Genomic DNA, 18,570 nt, shown 5'->3' with positions numbered 1-18,570 from the left:
TAATTTTAAAGCGGATATTTTTATTTAACAAATAATAATTTTGTCTCAGTTAGATTTAAAGATAATTGATTAAATTTTATATAAAGTGTTTGTTTTAGGTGTGTGTTTTTAAGTTTAATACCTCTACTATAATTTAATTATTTACAATCATATTCCTCAAAATGTATATTTGAGGTTAATCTTTTTTCATTATTTTTGTCAAATAATTTGACATCCTGTGAATTTTTTTAAAGTTAGACAAATATTTTCCATATTTAAAAAATAAATAAATGTATAATAGTTGTCCAATTGTAAAAAAAATGTTAATGTGTATTTTTTTAAAGCGAAATTCATTAATTCATTCAATGAATTAGACCATACAATTTTAGGGGAAGGGGAATAACAAACACCCATTGTACGCGCTGAAAGACAAGCTCCATCAACACAACAAAAGCTTCAGCTTTAGAATCAATAAAACATTATGGCACGTTGACAATTGACTCTATCACAACTCAAGTACAACATATCAAGAGTGATTGTAAGCACTTAATACAATAAGGAAATCAGCCCCAGATGGTCCAAAATGACGGGCATAAATCAGCAAAAGAACCAAGCATCCACCAAACTAGAGAGGATGGCGACAAAACCAACCCTAAAATCACTTGCAAAAGCAAGACTATATGCATAAGTAAGACTAAAAAGCATACTACAAGAGTAGACAAAAATTTTTAAAAGTGAAAACTTATTAAACAATGAAAAAGAACACATAAAACTTAAAACAACAAGAGTCCAAACTGACTCATGAAATCATTTATTATTCTGAAACTCTGTAAAAAGAAACAGGTTAAGAAGTCAATAAAGAGCTGCCCACTTTCTAAAAGAAACTTTCTGTGGTTGATTGTGTTTCAACGATGATAGGCATTGTCATTTGTCTATCACAACTTGTGAAGGCAACGAAGATACCCACAAAATATATATGCAAACTGGAAAGAAAGAAGACCCATAGAGTGAATGTGAAGAAAAAAGAAAAAAGAAAAAGAGGGTTGATGTGCAAGAGAAAAAGGCGGGCAATAGCTAGCTTGGAGGCTAACATCGCCGCTAGGAAAAAACAAAAAGATAAATGTTAATGTGTATTTATTTCAACGGAATTCATGAAAAAATATTTGTCTTACGGCTAAAAATGCAAATTTCAAAAAGTAAAGGAATTAGAAATTAATAATTTGTAATAAAGGATTAAATCTATAAAAAAATACATAGTACAAGGACCTTTTGTAAAATTTTACCAGAATATTTTTATTACAGACCTAGTTTTATTCGCATAGTCTGTCGGCTTGCGCAACAAAGCTGATAGTTGAAGAGGTTCCTTCCCCACATGGCCACGTTGATCCACTTAACTGTTTAATTGGGTTAAAATAGGTTCAATTTTCTCTATTTTTTATTTAGAATTTCTTGATTTTTTTTATCAGATGAATTTCTTGCTTATAATTACAAAATACATTTTAGTTGGTCATGAAACTTTCTATTGTATTGTGTTATTTATTTAATTTTTATTTCAAAATTTCAGTAAATTTAACAGAATTTTTAATGATATTAATAATTATATCTTAAATTTGAAAAGAAGATTAAAATTTTAAAATGAAAATAGAAGACGAAATATGAAGAATACAGGGACTTAACGTAGATTTTAACCTTTTAATTTTTCACAAGAAAAATCAGTAGACTCTTTTTCTTTCAAGTCTAAGGGCCCCTTTGGTTTCAATTTTACCGCCAGTGAGGTGCGTTTATAATAAAAATTTGCTACCAAACTCACTGCAGCGTTGTTTGTTTGGACTATCAGTGCAGTGAGATTTCTTTCCTACCACACTGGTCAGCTGATTTTCAGCTGGAGGAATCAGCAGCAGTGGATGAATTTCTTAAGCTGTTGGCACTGTAGCAGACAAAAACACCCTTACTTTTATTTATTATTTTACCATTTTATCCTTGAAAATTACATTAATATCTTCCCGAATCTGCAGAAAACCCTGCTCTTCAACTCCTGCTCTTCAATTGACACTCACAGCAGACTCAAAGACACTCACAGCAGACTCAAAGAAGCTCTATTTTTCGACTCATATCTTGTTCTCAACTTTGCTCTGGTAAGTCAAAACTCTTCTTTTTCTACTCTATATATGTGTTTGAATTGTATCAAAGTAGTTTCTGTTTTTCCTTCTCATCTTGTTCTCATCTTCTTCTTAGCTAAGAAAATAACAACAAATAAATATGTCCTCACATGGAGGACAAAATCTTAAAGCAGTTAAGTAATTAGTAGAAATGAAAAAGAATTTTTGTGTTCATACACAAATCCATATGTTCTTTCTCCATTATTTTTTTACCTCTACTTGCCGTTAAAGAGATTGAACATAATTGATGATTTCATCAAGCATACCAGCTTTGCCTGTGATTTTGTTACATCCTGGTATAAATCTTGCAGATACTTCATTCTTTCACTGATTTTCTCCTTTCCAACCTATATAAATCAACATAATTAAAACATTATTATCTAATGAAAGAGACCTGATAAAATAAGAAAACAAATCAGTAATAATACCATCCATATTACCGAGTAACATGCCAACAACAAAAAAACATGCAAATTCATACTCACTTTCTCAGCTAAACTGTGGTTGGTTTGGCTCGAAAACACCCCACAACTTAACTCACTGAAATAGCTTTGCTGTTGTTGTTGTTGCTGAAACTGTTCCTCTTGCCATTTCAAGCAAGCCCTTTGCCTCTCGAGCACTACTTACAGTAAGAAGAATGGATGCTGATTCAGTTGCTGACATGTTGAATGCAAAATAAAATGGCTTCAGACCAAACTTCTTTCAGCTAGTCAAAAATACTCAATAAGAACTTAGTTTTAGATTACTTTTTGGCTTTCTTTCATAACCTGAGATCACCAAAGACCATTGCTCATATTTCAAAATTTAGGGCTATTCTAGGAAGCTGTTAAAAGTTCAAACTGATTCAATCAAGTAAACAACCAACCAAGAAATAACAAAATAATACTTCAGAAGCATGCATGTATAGCAGAAGTTTACAAGTTAAAAACAAAAGTACTTAACTTAGAAACAAAACATACCGATCTAATATATGGTTGCTGGAACAACCAACCAACAATAGGTATCCTCTGCAAAAACACTGCCAGTGTTGGCCAAAAACCACTGCCAAGTCAATAGACTAAAAGATAATCTCATTAATTCCATCTTCAACGTCCATACCTCCTCATTTGCTGCTAAATAAAATTAAAGCAAAAGCCATGTAATTTAAAAGTCAAACATGCCAACACTAAAACTTTGACTATACAAAATTGTTATTCTATATGTTGTTCGAATATGAAATGGAACAAGAGAAGCAATCAAAGTTCTAATAATCTCCCTCTTTGACATTTTGACAAGATCAACAACAAATAATTAACACACAATCTGAACAAATCAACGAAAACTAGAATATATCTCCCCCTAAGAAATAGAACCATGCTCGACCATACACTTCCCTTGTCAATATGATTGGTCATCACATTGTCCACCAAGCATACACACACTTTCCAAAGTAATTTCAAGAAATATAGAGCATGACAAATAATCCACACACACTTTCCATTTAGTATCAACAAAAACCACAAAAAGTAGTATAAAGAGAACACGAGATAAGCAACAAATCAACATCTATCGTATCTACCGTTTGCTACACCAGATCGACTCTGGCAAAGCATAAAGCAACAATCATTAACAATCACCATCCTCATTTTGAACATTTGCTGCTACTTCTCCCCCTTTTAGGCAAAGATGTCAGAGGAGCTCCCCTTACAGAAATTTTCAATTTTCAGGACAAATCTTTCAATCAAAGTCTGCTACTCTGTTACATCCTTCTCTATTCCATTTTTTTTTGTTGTAACAGGATTAGAGACATAAGTATTTTCTTCATTAGCTGACTCATATTCCTCATGTACTTCCATTCACTACCAAATTCTACTAGAAACCAAATAAAAGAACTTGCCAAAACAAATCCAACCACCATATCGAAAATCATTCCACAAGCATAATTAAAACAACTATAATTAGCATAATCTGGACCGTGCAGCTTACATGTCCATACAAAAATGGCGATGCAATGTGTATTGTGGTTGACGGAGGGTTGGGAGTGTGTATAGCCGAGAGTACAATAAACCCATATGCCTAAAGAGCAAAATTAATAGAAGCCAAGCATTTTTATTAAATCAAGGGAATGAAAAATTCAAACCTAAAGAGCACAATAAACCCATATGCCTCCAATACCATGCCAATGATAGGCCATCCGATGACAACGAAAAAGAAGCCAACACCAAACGAAATTGTTCCCTGCATTCAATAGCAATAAATTATAATGAGAACAAGAGATGAACACACAATTGCGTCTGTTGATGTGCATATGTGTGAGACAAAGAGAGAGGGAGAGGATAAATCAAACCAAATGAAAAAAAGCGAAGAAAGCACAAATTAAATCAAATGAAAAGATTCAGAGATTCGTTAACCAAATGAAAAGAATCAAAGAAAGCACAAATTAAATCAACAACAAGAAGGAAAAAAAGAGCTCACTCTTTCGGTCGTTCATTTCAAAGGAAAAAACTGTTGCATTCAACACCTGGATTGGGAAGTTTCCCATTCACTTCCCAGGATTATCTTCACTGCTTTTTCCTCAATTTTGACCCAAATTTCCCCAATCATCTTATTTCTAAGAAACTTACAAATGCAATAAATTATAATGAAAACAAGAGATGAGCACACAATTGCGTCTGTTGATGTGCATATGTGTGAGACAAAGAGAGAGGGAGAGGATAAATCAAACCAAATGAAAAAAAGCGAAGAAAGCACAAATTAAATCAAATGAAAAGATTCAGAGATTCGTTAACCAAATGAAAAGAAGCAAAGAAAGCACAAATTAAATCAACAACAAGAAGGAAAAAAAAGAGCTCACTCTTTCGGTCATTCATTTCAAAGGAAAAAACTGTTGCATTCAACACCTGGATTGGGAAGTTTCCCATTCACTTCCCAGGATTATCTTCACTGCTTTTTCCTTAATTTTGACCCAAATTTCCCCAATCATCTTATTTCTAATCATTTTATTTCTAAGAAACTTACAAATGCAATAAATAATTATAACTACAACCAAATTAATACAAAATATAATTACAACTACAAATTTAAATTCAAATAAACTTGGATAGGTTCATTTATACAAAGCTAGAGTAAAAAATCCATTTAGGCGAAGTCAAGGATTAATGTTGAAAATTCTACATTATGAAAGTTAAATTTAAATTATTAATTTTTAGAAGGGTAAAAGTATAATTGTCTCATCTAACAAAAAGTTCTAAAAATAAAAAAACTTAAATTCATGCTCCGTCTAATAAGAGTATTATTATTATTTACTCATGTGTTAGTAAATGAGTCAAAATAAATTAATTTGATTGATAATATTTAGCCATTCTTATAACTTATCTTTGATAAAGAGATAAAATTTTCTGCTTATGTAATTTTTTTGTTTATTTTGAAAAGATCTTATTTTTTACAAAAGCTTTTACTATCTTTCTTTTTCAAGTGTAAAACCGTATTAGCTATTCTTTATTTTATACCTAACTATTGTAATGTATGTCTGCATTTTTCTCGTATTATAAAATGGTCTAAATTCTCCCGTTTAGCCAAGAGAGATTAAGGCCACTATCTGTCCCAAATAATTCTAGTAGTGAGCCACATATATAGTATTTAAATTAGAGGATTCGAACTTAAGATTTTAAAATTCTCAAATTTCTAACCTTATTAATTCAATCAAAATTAAAGGATTCGAACTTAAGATTTTAAAATTCTCAAATTTCTAACCTTATTAATTCAATCAAAATTAGAGGATTCGAACTAATATAACATTATTTGTCTTATGTAACAGGCCAATTTTATTCGGCCCAGAGAAAAACAAACAAAACAGATAAATTAAAAAATAAATAAGTCCATCTTACAAGCCCAAAAATACAGGGAAAATAAAAATGAATATTATGTAATATATTCGGCTATAAAAGCCATAACAACACATGTATCTATTTATAGACAATCAAAAAGAGAAATCCAGAAAGAAACTACAACAGTTTTTTTTTCCAATTAAGGTGCCAGTTTTTTTTGGGTGTGGCTAGATAAAGATTAGCATTGGGAGACGTCTAATATAACTTATAGACTATATATTTGCTCTATGCTTCTTGGTGAATGCTAGCACATTGACTGAATTATATCAATGACAATAGATGGTAAAGACACGAAATTTTGTGGAAGGAGATAGTAGCTTAGCAACAAAAGCTGTTTGGGATGATGAGCTGACATTGATATTTTGTGAACTTTGCGTGAATAAAGTCAATGCTGGTAATAGACCGACAACTCATCTAAACTCAAAAGGATGGGAAAATGTCATTGCTCTTTTTCAAGCAAAAACACAAAAAAATTATGGAAAACCTCAATTAAAAAATAAGTGGGATACATTAAAAAAGGAATGGAGGTTATGGAGGGAGTTGCTTAAGGAATCTATAGGTATTGGATGGTGTCCAACTAAAAAGACGGTCGATGCTACCGAAGAATGGTGGGCTGCAAAAATACAGGTTAGTGTTCACTTTATCATTATTTTAATGCATAAAGTTTATTGAAATTAATAATTTACAATTATAAAAATCTTAGTATAACATTTAATATTTAGCATTTTATGTAGGAAAATCCTGATTTTAAAGGATTTAAGAAGAAAGGAATTGAGCCACGATTAAATGAGTTAATGTGGCAAATGGTTGGTGGCATTGTAGCCACCGGAGAGAACGCATGGGCACCTTCGTCTGGTGTTCTTCCAAGTGGGGTTCCTATGGGAGATGATGCACCTAATGAGGGATTTGGTGATTCAGATGAACATAGTAATGAGAATGAAGGTATTCCCCCTAATGAGGTACCATCAAACCCTTCTCATGAAATCCCTAATCGAAGAAAGCAAACATTTGGGGCTGTACACGGTAAGGGAAAAAAATCAAGTTCAAGTAGAAAATCATCAAGAAATACATTAACTACTCAGATTGAGAAATTGTGTGAGAGTATGGCTAGTCCAAGGAAGTCAGTGAATGAAATTATTTTTCCTCACTCTCAATATACTATTTCAAATGCAATGGATGCTTTGCGTGCTTTGGGAGATGAAATTCCAAAAAGAGATGAATTGTACTATTTTGCCACCAAAATGTTCCAAATACCGGTGAAACGAGAAATGTTTTTGAACTTAGATCCAGATGATAGGGTTTGGTGGCTTCGACGTGAGTATGCTGAACAAAATCCAATTGCATCATTTTCATCCTTGGTAGCAACATCCTCATTTCCCTTCCAACCATACCATCAACCACCTCCACCATCAGCTCCTTAGAAATATTATTGTAATATAACTATACTACTTTTTATATGTAAAACTAATGTATGCTACTTTTTATGTTTGGTATTTTTATGTTATGCTTTTAATCAAGTTTTTGTGTTGTATAGAATGTCACGAGATTTTAAAGGATTTATTTTCATTTGATTACTTTTTCAGGTTATGGATGAATTTAACAATATGTATAATAGTTTTGATATGAATTATGATACCTCTGAATTAAGTGAAGAAGCTCAACGAAGAATAGCCACAATTGTTACCCAAGTTGAGCACAACAATTATCATAATGAGGAAGAATATGTGTTAAGCAGTGTATTGGTACACCATGAAACTTATTTCACTATGCAACCGCGTATGGATTCAAATTATACTGGTCAAATGTGGGTGGACGAAGTATTAAATGGGCACGATGATCGTTGCATGATTAGTTTTAGGATGCCAAAAAATATATTTCACAGATTGTTGCATGATTTGCAAACAAATTATGGCTTAAAGAATGGGAAAGTATCGGCGATGGAGAAGTTAGCATTATCATTGTACATTCTTGGAAATAGAGAATCAAATTCAAATGCAACAGAGCGATTTCAACGATCTGGGGAAACTGTTAGTCGAATTTTTACTGATATGTTGCATATATTTGCTCGAATGGGAATAGACACGATTAAACCCATTGAAGGTCAATTCGAGGAAGTACCGAACCATATTCGACATGATACAAGATATTGGCCTCACTTTAAGGTAAAATTTACACAATCTTTATATTTTTAAAACATAAATTATTTCTAACTTTTATCTCATTACTTGTATTTATTTTAAAGGATTGTATTGGGGCCATAGATGGAACACACATAAAAGCATGCATTTCGCCTTCTTCTCAAATACCTTATATCGGACGGAAAGGTGAACCAACTCAAAATATTATGGCAGCTTGTGACTTCAAAATGTGCTTTACTTTTGCATTTCCTGGTTGGGAAGGAACAGCACATGATAGTAGAATTTTTTGCAAGCACTTAGAAAGCAAGAGTTGAAGTTTCCACACCCTCTACCAGGTCGAACTTTAATTTTTTAATTACTTTTTACATAAAAAATATTAAAATTTTTAATTTATTTTTAAACTTGATATTATGTTTTACTTTTTTTGCAGGAAAATATTATCTTGTGGATTCCGGATATCCACAAATGGCAGGTTTTCTAGGTCCATATAGGGGGGAACGATATCATTTACCTGATTTTCGTCGAGGTAATCATCAAGTATCTGGAAAAAAAGAAATCTTTAATCATGCCCATTCTTCGTTACGCTCTGTGATTGAACGAACATTCGGAGTGTGGAAAAAAAAATGGCCAATATTAAGAGATATTCCAAGTTATTCATTCAACAAGCAAGTTTTAATAGTTATTGCAACAATGGTTTTGCATAATTACATTCGAAGACATGCTTGGTCAAATGATGAGGATTTTCGAGAATTTGAGAATATACCGGACATGCCAGTCTCTTCAAGCCAGTTTGACAGAGGTGAATCGAGTTCTTCTAGCAGAGAAAGTGACCTTGAAATCACAATGTTAAGGGAAACCATTGCAACTAGTTTAATGAATCAATATTTGTAAACACATTTTGTATCATAACCTAATTTCTAGTAATAATGAAACTTGTTATGTCTTATGTTACTATTTTTTTTTTTATTAAAAATCATCCGTTTAGATACTTCAAAATTAGATCCAAGTATAATGTTATTATTTGTGAAAATAATATTTATCATTGTTATAAAAAATATTTAATTATAACTATAAAAAATTAAAAATAATTATCATTTTATCTAATAAATAATTTAAATTAATTATATAATTCATTAAAATATTGGAAGATACATTTTAATATTTTATTAAATGAATTTGCATATTTTAATAATTTTAAAAAAGTAAAATAATTTAAATAACTTCTATTATATATCAATTCTAATTTGATGTCCTTAATAGTCATTTTTCATTTTCACCTCACCGCTACAGCTGCGTTTGAATCCAAACACACACTCCACTATTATTTCTAATCTCACCGCTACAGTACCCAATCTCATCGCTACAGTAACTAATCTCACCGCCACCGCTGTTTTTAACCTCACCGGAGATAAACACACCGCCCATCCAAACTAGCCCTAATAAAGAAAAAAATCTTCTCGGGTGTGTACTCAAATCTCTGTAATTTCTTAGCTGATCTATCTCTCTCAAAAAAAAAAAATTGTATCTCACTTTAGTTTACTACCAATCACTCACTTGCTAAAGTCAAAAAAAAAAAAAAGAAAAAGAAAAATTGCATAGCTCCGTTCCCTGTTTCCATGGAGATCTAGGGTTTCCAGTGGTTCCGCAACTCAAAATCGTAGCTCTTCATTCGCATTTTTCAATTGCTTATTAAAAGGTAAGTTTCCGAGCTTAAATTTGTTGGTTTTATTCTTTTGAAGCTTATTGCTTTTGATCTGTGGGGAAACTTTGTTTAAGATTTTGTTTGTTTATGCGAAGAAGAGAAAATGGAGGCAGGTGTTGTTGGAGATATTGCGTGTTTGGATCCGGAGCTATTGCAGCTCCAGGAGATGTCTCCGTTAGCTCTCAAATCCAATCCTGAATTCACGCAAACGCTTTTCGAACAGTGGCTTTCGCTTCCCGATACTTACAAGCTGGTACTTTTCGTTTATCTAATTTCGAATCTTCGCGGTGTTTGATTTGATTTGTTTTCTTTATATCTTGAACGGAAAAGGATTAATAGTTATTGCCTTTGTATTGTTCTAACTTGTAACCAGTTGATTACTCGATTATTTAATGGTAAAATATTTAAAAAAATGAAAAATATATGTTTTATACTAATTAAACTATATTTGACGACATATTATTATGTTCTACATGTTTTATTTAGTTAATTGTAGGTATGTATGTGAACCCGTATTTAAAGAAGAAATTAAGGTAGTTTTCTTTAATGAATTAAATTGTTGTGAAAGGAATATTTGGCATCCGATTGCTAATCTTCCAGATGTAAGTTGATTTTGTGTTGGAGGCTTAACAGTCTTAACAAAATCCCAGAATAGCTTTTTGTATATTCTTGAATGATAATAAAGCTAATATTCTTTTTTGTTTTTATATATGGAATGTTTGTGCTGTCTTTGAAGCATAACATACTGAATTCATGTCGTAGATGCTTGTTTTAGGTTACTAATTGTTTGTCAATAGTAGTTCCGGGAAATATTGTTCCTTGCATGAGCACCTTTGGGAACAGCCTCATTGGGAACGACTTTTTGGGAATAACCTTGGAAGGTTGGCGGGATTCTTGTGTTATTCCACTTTTGGATGTCCTGGAGAGTATGGCTTGGAGGCTCAAATACTGAAATTGTTAACAATTTCTTATTAACCTTTCTTATGGGAATGCAAGTACTTCCTCCTTATTTCTTTAATGAACAAACGTTGCATTAACACTTAAAAGCCTTTCTTGCTAAAATACTTCAGGTGGGTGCAACTTTTATTAACCGTCATTATGCCCATTATCTATATAAATTACCTTCCATTTTCCCATGTTCAAGTAACCACTTTCAATAAATAAAAGTTTGAGCATCTCATTTGGGACTTTTGATCTTTTGGGCAAACTGAGTACTCAAAAATTCTCTCTGCAACTTTCATTCTACACAACAGCCAGCATAGCTCTTATCTTTCTCAGCCCCTTATTGCGTCCATCACCACCGCCTGCCACAACACTTGCTTTTAAAAGTCTGCTCTGATGTTCCTCTCTGCCATCTCTCCACGACATCTCATTTTGCTAGATTGTGACTTCTCCTAACCTTACCAAAAGAACCCTTTATGCATGTAATTATTCAAATTTCCTCTGAGCCTATGTGTGCAGTTACACTTTTGTTTAATTTTTTTACTTTGCTAGGTGACGCAATTGGTTAGTGATGCAAAGGCACGCAATCCCTTGAATGTTCCTGGAAATGCTTCCTCTGGAAGTACAGCAGCAAGCAATGCTTTACCTTCCATGTTTCCTGCTGGCAGTGCTCCTCCCCTTTCACCAAGAAGTATATCTGGTTCCCCTCGTATAACAAAACAAAGGGCTGGTCTTTCAAACTTAGGCTCTCCACTGAAAGTAGTTAGCGAGCCTGTTAAAGAGTTGATACCTCAGGTTTGGATCTTTTTTAATTGATAGTGTATTTTCTTTTCTCTGTTGTTTTTCTTGGCTGTGTTTTATCTGCTGTATTTACCTTTCTGTTCTGAAGTTGGCTATAACGTATTACATTGGTACTTGTTAACTCCTCCAGTTTTACTTTAAAAATGGTCGTCCACCTCCAAATGATCTAAAGGAACAATGCATGTTTCGAACCAGTCAGGTCTTCTATGGCCATCCAGATGGACTGCAGCTGCATGGTAAGATACATGCACGTGTGCTTTAACATATATTTCTGGAACTCATCTTATATTCATGTTTTACTATCTATACATTCCAGAATTCAAACTAGTGACCAGGGAAATCTGTAAACTGCCTTCATTTTTCTCCCCATCACTTTTCAGAAAAATTGATGTTAATGGCACTGGTTTTATTACAAGGTACATTTTCTCGTTCATGAAAGTGGAACTGCTGATTTATATCTTGGATCTATCATATGCTTTGAACTGCTAGGATATTTATTTGAAAATTATGAGTATTTGGTGCTCTCCCAGCTGGCCTTGTTGGAGAACTATGTGCTATAAATATAAATTATCATTGACAGTGATAAATACAGAAAATATTATTTTAGAATCTGATTCCTAATCTGTTATTTCTTCTCCTTTTAATTACTTTTCAGCTGTGATGTCATTTTGTTAGCTTTTACTGAATTTTTCTCTAAACTGCTTACAGAGATGCATTTATTGATTATTGGGTCAATGGCAACATGCTGACCATGGATATAGCAACCCAAGTATATACAATATTAAAGCAACCTGATCTCAAATACCTCATTCAGGTCTTTATGCATTTTTGAGAGCTTAATTCAACTACAATATTTCTTGATAGTCTAATAGTATATGTTTAAACTTAATGTCTTCTGTACTTACCTATTTGACAGGATGACTTCAAACCTGTGCTCCGAGAACTATTGGCAACTCATCCAGGGCTGGAATTCTTACAGAGTACACCTGAGTTTCAGGAAAGATATGGTTTGTGTTTAATCTCTTTAATACCTTTGGCGGTCTCCTCATTTTATTTGGATTTGGGTGCATTTTCACTTTTCGATTCCCCCTTCCTTTTACAATATCTAAGGCATGTTGTTTCCAAACTGACTCCATTAAATATCGGAACCACTAATGGGTGTTTGGTTTAAGTCATCTTACATGCCGGCATATCATTCTCACATTTGGTTCACAAAGACTATCTTGAGTCGGTAATCTTACATTTCCAGTAGTGCCAAGATTCCGAAATATGGGGGGGGGTAATCTTAATACTTTTAACTTTTTCATAGGTAATATAAGATTCTGGGGATAATCTTCATTTATGACATTTTTACCCTTCTTTAATTTTGATCAGATTTATCCCTTTATTTTATGACATTTTTATATATGAAGTAAATATATCATGATATATTTTTAAAAACTATTATAATAAAATATTTTAACTTAATAAAATAATAAAAAGTAAATTAGTTATCATATTTAATATAAACAGTATTTTAATCTAATTTAAAAATTATCTAAAATACTTTTAGTAAAAAGAAAAATGATATGTAGTAATAAAAAATTTGAGATTAGCGTTTTCAAATAATGGAATAAGGTTTGTATTTGAAGGAATGTATTTTTTTTTCATGGAAGGGAAAATTAATATAATTAATATATTAATTATAATACGACTATGTTAAATGTAAGTTTTAGGTGTTTGTAACAAAAATGAGAATAAAAAATTGGGGGTCCAATGGAAGAGCTCCAAGAACTTTGGTGTCCATATCTTCCAAGTAATGCTGAAGGAATTAAACTTGTTTAAGAAAACAAATTCTATAACAAAGACAATTTATTAAAATGTGCTTTTAGGTGATCTTACATTCCATCAACCAAATAATAGAATCTTTACATTCTGGTCAAATGAACCACACAGGGTACTGTAACATACCCAGTAATGTGTTAAGTAATCTTACATTCCGCTAATCCTATTATCAGAGGCAATCTTACATTCCTTGAACCAAAAACCCCCTGAGATCTGAACTTGCAAATCCTGGAAATGCATCTATTTCCATGTGAATTTCTATGAATGCAGCTGTTTCAGTGATATAGTTCTGTCTCAAATGTGTTTGATAATGTATAATGCTATGTTAATTGTTAAAAACAATTGATAAAATGAAGAAAGCATGTTGACAAAGCAGGAGTGGAAGCCTATTCTTTGATGAGCTAGTGTGCACTTCTCTTGATGGAAGCATAAGGTGCATAGGAAACAGGATTCAGATTCTTGTTTAGAATGTTGGTCACATTATCTTTAGAAAGAATGATTGGCCATGTAGTTCTTATTCTAGTCTCTAGTTTCAGTGGCCAGGCTTCCATTTTCTAAAATGCCTATCTTCAGGATGATTTTGCACGATAAATTCTTATAAACACATTTCTTTTTAGTTTAATCCGGAGTAATCTTATGTTGTTCTGATTATAATGGGGCTGATTATTGACTTTTTGATGAGCATATGAGAGGGGTTGCCATAGAAACATATTGTATATATTGTGTAACTGAATGTGAAACTAAAATATCTTAGACCAATTCAAGCATTACAGCTTAAAGAATATCAGTCTTAACATGTTGGGCCCCTTCCCATTATATATGCTGTTTACTATTGCTCAAACAGTTAATATAAACTGCTACCTCTGTGCTGTCCAATTGTTTGCTGGTCTAGATTGTCTCTCGTGCTGTCAAATATGTTGTTCATTTTGTCTGATGTTGCTTTAACATAATTTTTGTTTCACATGGCCAGCTGAAACTGTAATATACAGAATATATTACTACATAAATAGATCTCAGAATGGTCGCCTCACTCTTAGGGAGTTGAAACGCGGAAACTTGATTGATGCCATGCTACATGCTGATGAGGAAGAGGACATTAATAAAGTTTTGAGGTGGAGATCTCATTGAATGCATAGAGCATGAATCTGGTTTTTATTTTGCTTTAAATTCTGCACAATCATCAATTTGTATAATTGCTTTCTGATGCATGCTTAATACATTCTGTCTGATACCAGTTATCTTGACATTTCAGTCTTTTTCTCTTCTTTAACATTTCTATGTACAGGTACTTTTCATATGAGCACTTTTACGTGATATACTGCAAGTTTTGGGAGCTGGATACGGATCATGATTTCTTGATCGACAAGGAGAACCTTATCAGATATGGTAACCATGCGCTTACCTACCGGATTGTTGATAGGATATTTTCTCAGGTTTGTCCGAATCAGATGCCATTTTTATTCCTTGGTCCAAACCACATTATACTTGCAGAAGGAAGCTTTTCATTTAATTGAATTTAGTCTATTCCACTTTACCCTTCTATCACTTTTCCTGTTTCATTGATTGGCTTATTTTATGTACAAATTTTGAACTTTTACTCATGTTATGCTTCCATCACATCTTAGGTTCCAAGAAAGTTTACCAGTAAGGTTGAAGGAAAGATGGGGTATGAAGATTTTGTGTACTTTATCCTTGCGGAGGAGGACAAGTCATCGGAGCCTAGCCTTGAGTATTGGTATGTTTGTGCTCTTTCTCTGTACAGTCAAGGGTATTATAGTGTTTTTTGTTCACTGATTATCAATTTTAAAGTTTACCTCCTTAGTGTTGAGTGAATATACCTCTACTTATAAATTCACTTGTTTGGAAAAGGCCCCCAAAATATTTGAAAGCCTATTTTTGGTACTCCTCACCCAAAAATTTTGAAAATTTGATCACATTAAGATTGGAGTTCCAAGTAATTTTTCATTCTTGGCTAGTTTTTCCCAATGTTTTTATTTCCTTTTGTAGGTTCAAGTGTATAGATTTGGATGGCAATGGAATTCTAACACGTAATGAAATGCAATTCTTTTATGAGGAGCAGTTGCATCGAATGGAATGCATGGCACAGGAACCTGTGCTCTTTGAGGACATTTTATGTCAGATAATTGATATGATTAAGCCGGAGGTTTGCCATTTATCGTTGCTTTCATTTTATTTCCTGCCTGTTCAGTATGGTTCCTATTGGAGTGTGTTCAAGGAAATGAATCAGAATACTCGTTTTACAGCTTGTAAATTCAAACTTGGAGAATTGTGCTGGTATAGTACAACTGTCTAGAGGGCAGATTTCTGGCAAATATTGTGTTTAATCTCTTTTCATGTTCCTTTGGAAGGTGATTTATGGCACTATGTAATAGGCGTGATTTAATGAGCTAATTATATTGTTCCTTTGGAAGGTGATTTATGGCACTTTGTAATATACTAGTTTGATCTTTTAGGAGTTGACTTTCCATTGAATGTTCCTTTCTATAGGCTCAATTGAAAATAGATTATTTTACGTGTTTAGCAATTGAAGCTTTCTTGTTTGCAGGCTGAGAGCTATATCACATTGCGTGACCTGAAGGGCTCTAAACTTTCTGGAAGTGTTTTCAATATCCTTTTCAATCTTAACAAATTCATGGCCTTTGAAACTCGTGATCCATTCCTCATACGTCAGGTACATGTGATAGTTTAGTTCTTCCTTGTTTAATATTACCGTTACTAGGAACGATATACCATCGTATTTCCATGCAAGTTTTGGATAACAGCCTCATTTATGTCGGAACAAACAGGAGCGTGAGAATCCTACATTGACAGAGTGGGATCGTTTTGCACATAGAGAATATATTAGGCTTTCAATGGAAGATGATGTCGAAGATGCCTCTAATGGAAGTGCAGAAGTTTGGGATGAATCACTTGAGGCTCCCTTCTAAGTTGAATAGGGTAAGCTTGTCCAGTTCATGTTGTGCTGTTCTATACTTTTCCTGCCTTTTTTACAAAAGAGAAGAAAATTAGCTGTGTAAAAGAATGCACTAGCCAATGCATTGCATGCTGGCTATCCTGCAGAGGCACCGGATTGAAGAATAAACGTTTATAATCAAGTGACCTGGATGTTCATGGAAACTCAGACACCAAGTGTTTGTTCATCACTTATACTTATTTTTCTCTATCGTCATATCTCCACAGATGCTCAGAGAAGAGCTCAACACACTTATATGCTGGGCACCATAAAGAGAATGTTGCCTTTATGGGCGAAGAAGATACATTGGATCACGTTGGAGGAAAATTTTGGGCTTGGCCTTGTGGAGCGTATATTGATTCACCAGTGAGGGGTTTCCAGGCCTTCGCATGCATGATTTTACAGAACATGATGAAGCATGCAATTGGAGTGAGCTTTATGTATACAAATTTCACATGGCCGAAGACGATAATCAAAATCCAGGCTTAAAGAATCTCTGAACATTTTAATTCCCGTTCCATTCTCGATTTCTAAGGTACAAACTAAGTCCGTATTTTCCTCTCTGGGATCTGGGTTGATTCATTTAGTAGTGTAATTTCAGTGGTATGGTTGAGTGTAGGATTGTCCTATTTTTAAGTTTGGATCATGGTTTGGTTGTGTAGCAATTGTTTTTGGCCCCCTCTATTTGTCATTTTTCAATTTGGGTCGCTCCATTTACCATTGAGTTGTGTTATGAATGAAACATAGATTAATGGTGTTGTATTATGAAAATTTTCAAATCTGTTGTAAGTTAATTGAATAAAGGAGTGGGAGTTATTTTGGAAGTGCAATCAAGAATCATTGATTAAAATTCCTCCTGGGAGTGGATCGATGTTTCATAATTCGGGCATGCAAACATAACATGAACACAATGTGTTATTTGGAATCAACTCTATAATGGAGTCATCCGAGTTAATTTTATTAGCGCAAGCCCCGATACAATTTGCTTCACGGTTTTCTACAATATTTTTAAGCTTTTTCGTAATTTTATTTTTTTATTCAAATAATGAAGTCCATTTTAGATGAACTAAACATGTTTTAACGAGTCTAAAGGCGGAATTAGGATGTACTTTGCATAATATTTAAACCGCCTATGTTTGTTGGTTTAGAGAGTAGGAAATTAAATGTTTCTTAATTAAGATTTCGGTATTGAATATTTTTGGCTAGTGACTATTAAGATCTTAAAAGAAATTTAACCCTGCATCCATTTCAGTCTTTCACAATCAAAACTGAAAATCCAAACTGCAAAATCTATTTTCTTTGTTACATGCTACAAGAAATCCCTTTCTACAAAGTTTATAACTTCCTTATGAAATAATAATAATGTTATATCTCCACTCGTGATAGGATACCTGATAAGCTAAGATTACGCTTGAAGTCACCTATAAGTTCACCCTTCCGAGATGACTATCTAGGCAACGGATGACCTAATTTTTATTGGGAGCATTAAGTTGTTAGTCAACAAACATCACGTGCGCTAATTGTTTTATTCCATCAAAGTCAAAATTAATGATAGAATTTGCCCTATTACAAACATTCTCGTCCCATCGAAGACATCCTTCTCATGCTCTCCATAATGATGACTAGATGACAAGTCCAACACGTTAACACCATCTTACACAGGACTACTCCCTATAAATACTTCTAGGAACGATGAAAAAGGATCGACTTTAAAAGATTACTAAGTCTACACTTTGTCAACCTTCTTCCAACCCTCAATCTTTACATTCTCTTCTCTACCACTCCTCATAACCTTTGGCCCTTCATCCCAAGTGAGAGAACTGACCTCCACAACAACGACCACTCTCTCCTCCATACTCATTCCTTATTGTATTACTGTATCAACAAATAAAAAAATATCAATACTATTTAAGAAGCTAAGTTGATCAACATGTCTTAATTTAAGCTATGTTAGATAAATTGAAAAACTAAGTGCATAAAAAATAAATGTTTGAAAAAACAAGTACTTGAAAAATAAGTTTTAAATTTAAGTTATAAAATTTGTTTAGTATATTACTTAAAATTATATACACAAGTATAATTAGATTGTTTGATAAATGATAATATAATCATAAAAGAAATAAATTTAAATAAAAAATTAAAATTATTCTATATTAAGTGATAAATAGGTTCTATCTATTATCAT

At 32.9% G+C, this 18,570-nt stretch overlaps 2 protein-coding genes and 1 long non-coding RNA gene across 5 annotated transcripts; all 3 read left to right on the top strand.

Moving 5' to 3' along the window:
• The first annotated feature begins 1,734 nt into the window (after nucleotides 1-1,734).
• LOC107892759 (uncharacterized) lies at nucleotides 1,735-6,497 on the top strand. The gene is made up of 3 exons (XR_001682621.2): nucleotides 1,735-1,908; nucleotides 1,995-2,114; nucleotides 6,284-6,497. It is a non-coding gene; the product is annotated as an uncharacterized lncRNA (long non-coding RNA).
• An 84-nt stretch (nucleotides 6,498-6,581) lies between these two features.
• Nucleotides 6,582-7,470, top strand: LOC107905069 (uncharacterized). The gene is made up of 2 exons (XM_016831639.2): nucleotides 6,582-6,631; nucleotides 6,739-7,470. Exon 2 carries the CDS (start codon nucleotides 6,799-6,801, stop codon nucleotides 7,423-7,425), a length of 627 nt encoding a protein of 208 aa, XP_016687128.1. The 5' UTR covers nucleotides 6,582-6,631; nucleotides 6,739-6,798; the 3' UTR covers nucleotides 7,426-7,470.
• A 2,100-nt stretch (nucleotides 7,471-9,570) lies between these two features.
• LOC107892744 (serine/threonine protein phosphatase 2A regulatory subunit B''beta) lies at nucleotides 9,571-17,209 on the top strand. 3 transcript variants are annotated; one of them, XM_016817798.2, is made up of 14 exons: nucleotides 9,571-9,838; nucleotides 9,940-10,097; nucleotides 11,339-11,581; nucleotides 11,718-11,823; nucleotides 11,904-12,003; nucleotides 12,296-12,401; nucleotides 12,504-12,594; nucleotides 14,382-14,523; nucleotides 14,697-14,844; nucleotides 15,037-15,146; nucleotides 15,419-15,575; nucleotides 15,978-16,103; nucleotides 16,219-16,369; nucleotides 16,613-17,209. In XM_016817798.2, exons 2-13 carry the CDS (start codon nucleotides 9,948-9,950, stop codon nucleotides 16,357-16,359), a joined length of 1,620 nt encoding a protein of 539 aa, XP_016673287.1. In that variant the 5' UTR covers nucleotides 9,571-9,838; nucleotides 9,940-9,947; the 3' UTR covers nucleotides 16,360-16,369; nucleotides 16,613-17,209. The 3 variants fall into 3 exon arrangements, with proteins under 3 accessions (XP_016673287.1, XP_016673294.1, XP_040937572.1); XM_016817805.2 differs by having other exon boundaries at nucleotides 9,615-9,838; nucleotides 9,943-10,097; XM_041081638.1 differs by having other exon boundaries at nucleotides 9,623-9,838; nucleotides 9,919-10,097.
• Nucleotides 17,210-18,570: the final 1,361 nt, after the last annotated feature.

This window comes from Gossypium hirsutum, chromosome A11 (genome assembly GCF_007990345.1).
Source record: "Gossypium hirsutum isolate 1008001.06 chromosome A11, Gossypium_hirsutum_v2.1, whole genome shotgun sequence".
NCBI classification, from domain to species: domain Eukaryota; kingdom Viridiplantae; phylum Streptophyta; class Magnoliopsida; order Malvales; family Malvaceae; genus Gossypium; species Gossypium hirsutum.
This window is presented reverse-complemented; position numbering and strand designations above follow the sequence as displayed.